Source organism: Squalius cephalus (assembly GCF_949319135.1).
Source record: "Squalius cephalus genome assembly, chromosome: 6".
Lineage (NCBI taxonomy): Eukaryota > Metazoa > Chordata > Actinopteri > Cypriniformes > Leuciscidae > Squalius > Squalius cephalus.
In genome coordinates, this window is record NC_137127.1 from 18,125,149 (window position 1) to 18,133,499 (window position 8,351).

The 8,351-nt window shown below is 36.2% G+C and overlaps 1 protein-coding gene across 2 annotated transcripts in view; it reads left to right on the forward strand.

The window, feature by feature from the left end:
• neto2b (neuropilin (NRP) and tolloid (TLL)-like 2b) overlaps positions 1–8,057 on the forward strand; it is a 33,702-nt gene extending 25,645 nt beyond the window's left edge. The window contains exons 10-11 of one of the 2 annotated variants that reach the window (XM_079874540.1): positions 1,672–2,142; positions 7,917–8,057. In XM_079874540.1, coding sequence (XP_079730666.1) covers positions 1,672–2,142; positions 7,917–7,973 — 528 coding nt within the window. In that variant the 3' untranslated portion in view covers positions 7,974–8,057. Of the gene's footprint in view, positions 1–1,671; positions 3,510–7,916 lie in introns of those variants that run through there. The other variant, XM_079874541.1, reaches the window with a different exon arrangement.
• Positions 8,058–8,351: the final 294 nt, after the last annotated feature.

Sequence of the window (8,351 nt, forward strand, 5' to 3'; positions counted from 1 at the left end):
AGGTTATTGTGCCAAATTCCATTTTGCAATGATCTTCTAATTTTGTCTTGTATTATATTTTATATATTTATATATATATATATATATATATATATATATATATATATATATATATATTAGGGCTGTCAAAATATTAATCGCGATTAATCGCATCCAAAATAAAAGTTCGTTTTTAATAATATATGTGTGTGTACTGTGTATAATTAAATTTGTATATATAAATACACACACATGCATGTATATATTTAAGAAAAATGTTATTTATATATATAAAAAAATTATATTTATATATAATATAAACTATATAAATATATATACAGTATATGCATGCAAATATTTCTTAAATATATACATGCATGTGTGTGTATTTATATATACAAAATAATTATACTCCATACACACACATATATTATGTAAACACAAACTTTTATTTTGGATGCGATTAATCGCGATTAATCTTTTGACAGCCCTAATATATATATATATATATATGAAGACTTCAGAAAAGCAAAAGCCTCTAAGTGCCATCTGAAATTTTCTTCTAAAATGAGCATTTTTTTTCAAGCTCGTATTTTTAAGTTCAGTAATTTCACTTTAATGACAATTAATAGGTAATTTTAATTGCCATTAAAGTGAAATAACTGAACATAAACATACAAGCTTGATAAAAATGATCATTCTAGAAGGAAATTTCAGATGGCACTTTGAGGCTTTTGCTTTTCTGAAGTCTTCATATATATATATATATATATATATATATATATATATATATATATATATATATATATATATATATATATATATATATATGTGTATATATATGTATATATATATATATATATATATATATATATATATATATATATATATATATATATGTGTATATATATGTATATATATATATATATATATATATATATATATATATATATATATATATATGTGTATATATATATATGTATATATATATATATATATATATATATATATATATATATGTGTATATATATATATGTATATATATATCAAACACACACACACACACACACACGCACACACACACGCACACACACATATATTTACTTTAAATTACTTATCACCTTTATAATTCGAGTTTTTCAGTTTAACAAGTTTTTAATAAATCCATGATGAAGTCAATAAATAATTGTGGTAGATATTCGTGGTAGATATACTCTACACATGAACTCGAGCATTGAGAACATTGTTTGTGTACACAGAGTTTACTCAATGCTCGAGTTCATGTGTAGAGCCCCTGGTGATACTTCGAGCAAAGTTTCATGTTGTGTCGAGCCTTCTTAGTGTTTTAAAAATAGCGATTTTGATGCTATCATAGTCGTGCCCCAAGCACTCCCATTCAAAAGGCAGTTTGACCGAAAACGAAAATATGGTCAAACTTAAAAGTGGAGTTTCCATTCTAATTATGCTTTTAAACGAAAGTTTGCCTCGGGTAGATTAACAAAAAGACCCTAGGTTGCATTTTGGCGAGAGTTTCCTTTTCACTCAGAAATACATAAAATTACTAAAGTAGAATAGTTCGTGAAACGGTATTTTACACTGATGTTAACCCTAGTATTTATTTATTTATTGGTGCATGGACGTTTAACTTGCACCAACATTGTGACATTGCTAATATGTATTTATCTCCTGCAGGTTTTGAGCCGTAAAGGTTTATTCAGCACTGCAGAGATGCAGGAGGTGCTGGAGCCGCCTCAGTATGAGCTGTTCTCCATGCGGGAAGCTGAGCTGCCGGACGAGCTGTCGGAGGAGCTGGAGGGTCTGCAGAAACTCCGCCGGTCCTCCAGCATGTCCCGCTGCGTCCACGAGCATCACTGTGGAGCTCAGAGCAACGCTGCCTCCTTTGTTATGGCAACCAGAGCGCATCATCTCTCGCAGGGCTCTGAGGAGCTGAGTACGGTTGTCGGGGCCAGAGGCTGGGGCAGTTTCCACGGACGCAGGAGCAGCTCGCGCTCGCAACCTTTCACGCACGATCCGCGCTCACACGCTTACAGCGCACAGAGTCTGCACGAGGCACTTGAAGATGAAGATCTGGGGCTGGAGAGACGTGTGATGGAAGAAATCGGCTACAATGATGTTTTCGCCCGTGGACGCAATGTGGTGATGGTGCGTAACCCTGTCCAGCAGCGTTCTCTCTCTATGGACTTCTGAGTGGAAGGTCAGAATCAGCTGACACTTTTTACTTCCTGTTTAAAAATACAATAATATAATTCATTCAGGGGCGGAGCTAGGGGGCCGTGGCCACCCTGCTCACAATTAGCCATTTCTGTCTTTTTTATCTTGACCAGAATTGAGTTTATTTATCTCTGAACAGCTGGGTAAATACAACTTGGTTAAATGTGGAGATGATTAAAGCAGCGTCAAAACCTAAAAAATTTTACGGTTCGGCCCATATTCCAAAATCGGAGCCCTCCCCTCTGACAGAACGCTAAATACACATACTCTCTTACTCTTTCTGATTATTTGTAAGTGTGAACTCGTGAATTGTATTCAGTAGTGTTGTAGGCACTAAAACTGTCCAGGGCTGCGTTTCTCAAATGCATTGTGACCTAAGTTGATCGCAGAGACCATTGATGGCAATGGTTCAACGATCTACTTAGGCCTACAATGCTTTTGGGAGACGTAGCCCAGTAAGTTATAGTCAAACTTATTTTTTATGTTTGAATAATGAACATTTCTGTGCCACCCCAGACTGGTTGATGGCCCCTGCCTGGCCACACCAATGAAAATATCTTGGCTCCGCCACTGAATACATAGCTGTAAATGTTCACATTTGCCCACACCTTCTTTTATTATTTTAGTTTTATTTTTTGGTCATAGTTTTATGTGTGACCTCTTTGCCGTTCCTATAATTGATTTCAAGCCAAGTTGAGTAGTTTTTATTGTTGTTATTCTCATTCCTCAATTCTAAATTGTAGGAAGGGCAGGTTTCTACCACGCTTAAATATTTCTTACTGCACCTTTGCATTAGTTTTTTCTTGCTGAACAATTGTCTAATGATTCATTAATTATTTATCCCCATTTTGCATATCATTTTGACAAACAGCTCATGTCTTTGTGTCACCTGCATCACACATGAGCCAGTTTTCTATTTGAATATATTTAAAAATGTAATTTATTCCTTTGGTAGCAAAGCTGAATTTTCAACACCATTACTCCAGTCTTCAGTGTCACATGATCCTTCAGAAATCATTCTAATATGCTGATTTGATGCTCGAGAAACATTTAGTATAGACTAGTACAGGATGTGGTTCCGAATTCAACACATGATTAGCTGGTTCTGGTGTGTTTATTAGCTGAAACGTGGCCCTCCAGGATTGGACACCCGTTTTAACAGCATGCCATGGAGAGAGAAGGGTTCAGCATAGTTAATGGGTCTGTTGGAGTGAAGATACTATGGTTTTATGGGCAAAATTGTCATACTGTCAGAAACATGCCTTGGCTTTACTCCATTAAACCTAAATCTCCCTCTGACAGTGGATTGTGTCTGTTTCATTCTGCTTTCTTTTCCCCTTTTTTTTTTCATCCAAACTTATCTCAACCAGGTCGGAAAATTTACTAAAACTAACTAAAATGAATTATAATGCACTAGTATATCAGTGATCCTATAAAACTGCCTTGAACGGAAGTTCATAGATTTTGAGGTGTACACTTTTAAAAAAAAAAATTCTTTTATTTTATTAAAAACATTTTTAATAAAAAACTTTTCTTCTTAAAGCAGTAAAGCACTTGAGATATATTGTGATCTACACTCACCTAAAGGATTATTAGGAACACCTGTTCAATTTCTCATTAATGCAATTATCTAATCAACCAATCACATGGCAGTTGCTTCAATGCATTTAGGGGTGTGGTCCTGGTCAAGACAGTGGCTGCGTCCGAAACCGCATACTTCCCTACTATATAGTATGGAAAAAGCAGTAGGCGAGCGAATAAGTATGTCCGAATCCTTAGTATCCATAAAAGAGTAGGCGAGAATTACCAGAGTGACGTACTAATTATCGCGAGATTCGGGCGTACGTATACTTATAGTGCGTCCGAATATTCCTACTTTCCTACTATATAGTAGGGGAAAACAGTACGTGAACGGAGTAGTATGTCCGAAACCTTAGTACTCATAAAAGAGTAGGCGAGAAGTTCCCGGATGGCTTACTGCTTCAACCCAGATTTTGAAGAGCTCGAAGATGAATACTTTTCTATCCCAGGAGGCCACGCGAGAGGATACGTCATTATCAAACATATCGCAGAGATCAGCGACGCGGGTGCTTTCAAATGTGAGTAAACACGGGTCCTTGTGTTAAAATTGCATGTGTTGAACTACTGTAGAGTAAACTGTTGAATTGTTGAAGGTGTAAAGACGTTACACCGTGTAGCTAGTATAGTTGTGATTTTGCTGTAAAAACACGTTTTATTATGTATAACGTTAGCTAACAGGCGAGCTCCGGACACGTAAGTTACGTCTCTAACGTGGATTTACATAAACCATATACATTTTTCTTATTTTAAATGTCTATTTACTTCTGACAGGAAAATCTTCGGTAAGTATTGCAGAAGAGCACATCGCAACATGAAATAGACATCTGAGTGATGAATGTGTGCTATTATGTAGAACAAATCTATAAAGTAATAAACATAAGTTATCTATTTTATTTGTCCATTACTGTTGATAAATTGAGGAACATTTATGTTGGATAAAAAGTTAAAACAAGCTCATAAATCACAGAGGTAATGTGAATCTTGTCTGGATGTTACAGGGTCAGATGAACAGATGTGTTTTTATCCGGTGGAGAGTGGCTCATGAAGCTGAATGCTGCCATCAAAGGCTTTGAGTGAGTATACCACAGAAATTAATAACAACAACTAATTATTGTAATTTCAAACAGAGCTATTACAGCACTTTTCTGATTCTTGATTTCTGTGCATTAGCTGCACAGCTTTTGTAGTGGAGCAGGACCTGCAAGGGAAGATGATGGCGGCGTTTGTGAAAAAAAGTGGTTTTGTCTTCTAAATAATACTGAAATCATATGACATTGTGTGGTTAAAATGACTGCTTTTGTGTTATGTTTGTGCATTTTGTAGAATCTGAAATGTCAGCAGGCTGGTGTGAGCACTGAGGATGAGGAGCCCAGAGCTGAATCCTGGAGATGGTGCCATGAGTCCCTCCATCACTCCACCTGCCCTTACGAGACCAGCCCTTACGAGTCCCTCCATCACTCCACCTGCCCTTACGAGACCAGCCCTTACGAGTCCCTCCATCACTCCACCTGCCATTACGAGTCCCTCCATCACTCCACCTGCCCTTATTGCCTCAGATTGTGAAGCACAACACAACACGCAACAACCTCAGCGCCTTTAGCCTACATACATGATTGTAGTTTGAATAAAGCTTTGTTTCATGTGTTGACATGTATATGCATTTGTTTATTGTGTGATGGTGACTTTCATTCATTCTTTTACTAATTTATTAATATTTCTCATTGTTGTCAGTAAATACAATATAATTATTTAATTAATGCTTTATTTAATTGTTTGAATGCAAATGTAGATATGTTCACTATATACTTTTTACTACTATTTTCAGTAATTTAAATTTGGTCAGCATTTATCGTTGTTATTATTGTATGTTTTGGGGTTGGATATCAATGCAATTCATTCTGGGGTAATATTAATTTTTAATATTAATGGTACTTACATTTTTTTGAGTATAAAATCAACAGTTTTCTCCAAAGGCAAATCTTTGCACAGCTGCCCTTTGTGCAGACATTACATACGCTGAGGAAACCCGTTCTAGGTAGGGCTGTTGAGTTACTGATGTTATGAGGTGTATATATATATATATATCATGGGTTTGCATACATAATATGAGATTTTTTACACAGGAAAAAATAACCTAGTACAAGGTTGAATATTTTAATATATTTTTTCTTAAATAATTCATTATAATACATTTAAAAATGCATTTAAAAAAAAATATTTATAGGCCTAGGCCTGAGGGATGAAACGAGAGTTAACAAGAAAAAGAGGAAAACATAAAGCAGTTAGCCACTTTTGCTTGTGGATAAAAATGTTTGGTTATTATAAAATAAAGAAATTAACAACATTCAAGAGATGACCATTTTGGGATTTCGTAATAAAAATAAATAATATTGTAAGGATAAAACGGTGGGTCACATTAGTAGGGTTAAGTATAAGAACTTTAATCAACCCTAAATGTATTCACAAAATAAATGGGCCGCAGTTTCTTCAAAATGAGCAAGTTTAATCAATATCAATATTTACAAATAGATGAATTAAACGTGTCGTTCAAATCTTTTAAGTTGTTGCGCGTGTGATAATGCGTCGTAGGTCACATGATAACGTCAACATGGCAGATGTCCGGTTCGCATTCATACTCAACGAGATTTGGCTATAAAGTACCTACTCTTTTAGCGCTCGTTAAGTAAGTACTCATTGAAAATAAGTACCTACTCATTGAGTATGCGGTTTCGGACGCAGCCAATCTCCTGAACTCCAAACTGAATGTCAGAATGGGAAAGAAAGGTGATTTAAGCAATTTTGAGCGTGGCATGGTTGTTGGTGCCAGACGGGCCGGTCTTTCACAATCTGCTCAGTTACTGGGATTTTCACGCACAACCATTTCTAGGGTTTACAAAGAATGGTGTGAAAAGGGAAAAACATCCAGTATGCGGCAGTCCTGTGGGCGAAAATGCCTTGTTGATGCTAGAGGTCAGAGGAGAATGGGCCGACTGATTCAAGCTGATAGAAGAGCAACTTTGACTGAAATAACCACTCGTTACAACCGAGGTATGCAGCAAAGCATTTGTGAAGCCACAACACGCACAACCTTGAGGCGGATGGGCTACAACAGCAGAAGACCCCACCGGGTACAACTCATCTCCACTACAAATAGGAAAAAGAGGCTACAATTTGCACGAGCTCACCAAAATTGGACAGTTGAAGACTAGAAAAATGTTGCCTTGTCTGATGAGTCTCGATTTCTGTTGAGACATTCAGATGGTAGAGTCAGAATTTGGCGTAAACAGAATGAGAACATGGATCCATCATGCCTTGTTACCACTGTGCAGGCTGGTGGTGGAGGTGTAATGGTGTGGGGGATGTTTTTTTGGGCATCGTTTAAATGCCACGGCCTACCTGAGCATTGTTTCTGACCATGTCCATCCCTTTATGACCACCATGTACCCATCCTCTGATGGCTACTTCCAGCAGGATAATGCACCATGTCACAAAGCTCGAATCATTTCAAATTGGCTTCTTGAACATGACAATGAGTTCACTGTACTAAAATGGGCCCCCCAGTCACCAGATCTAAACCCAATAGATCATCTTTGGGATGTGGTGGAACGGGAGCTTCGTGCCCTGGATGTGCATCCCACAAATCTCCAACTGCAAGATGCTATCCTATCAATATGGGCCAACATTTCTAAAGAATGCTTTCAGCACCTTGTTGAATCAATGCCACGTAGAATTAAGGCAGTTCTGAAGGCGAAAGGGGGTCAAACACAGTATTAGTATGGTGTTCCTAATAATCCTTTAGGTGAGTGTATATTTGCATGTTTGTATTGAATATATTCACAATAGAGCATATGCTCTATGCTATTGCTTAATGCTTAATTTTATGCTTAATTGTTTTTTATTTATGCAAGCATGCAAAAGTTCAACATTATTTCTCTGGGTTTTTTTGTTTTCTTTTTTTCTTTTTAGTATGAAGTGTTCCACATATACAACAGTCCTTAGGCAGACATCCATATTATAATAAAGCCTTTTTTATAATAAAATAAACATATAGTAAATATGTAAACAGATGACTAAGTTGCAAATTTCCTTTTTTTGCGAATACTTTTTCTTTCTTTTTTCCCAAGTGCAGGTGGAATCTCCCACATATATGGGTTTGTCTGACTCACTGTCCAGCCGAATGACTTTTATGGCCATATTATGACTGCAGACATAATAACCTGGCCTAGATATGGCCTAGGTCCAAACTGTACAGAAATGTCATGCCCTTTTTCTTCCCTTTCTCATACTGTAACATATTTCCAATTATTTTTTTTTATGTTTTTTTTGTATTCTTCATGTTTTTTTATGTGTGGTTAGCCTTTATGGTTTGTCAGTATAATAGTCATGTCACACTTCCTAGATTGTCATGTGGAGTTTTGTTATTTTAAATACAGTAAATTTACTTTTGTTTTCTTCATCCCTGTATTAAACATGCACATTTTTACAGCACATTTTTGGCATGTGTCTCACATAAGTTGCACAACTGCTAGTCAATGATGGTCCACCATATATATATATAT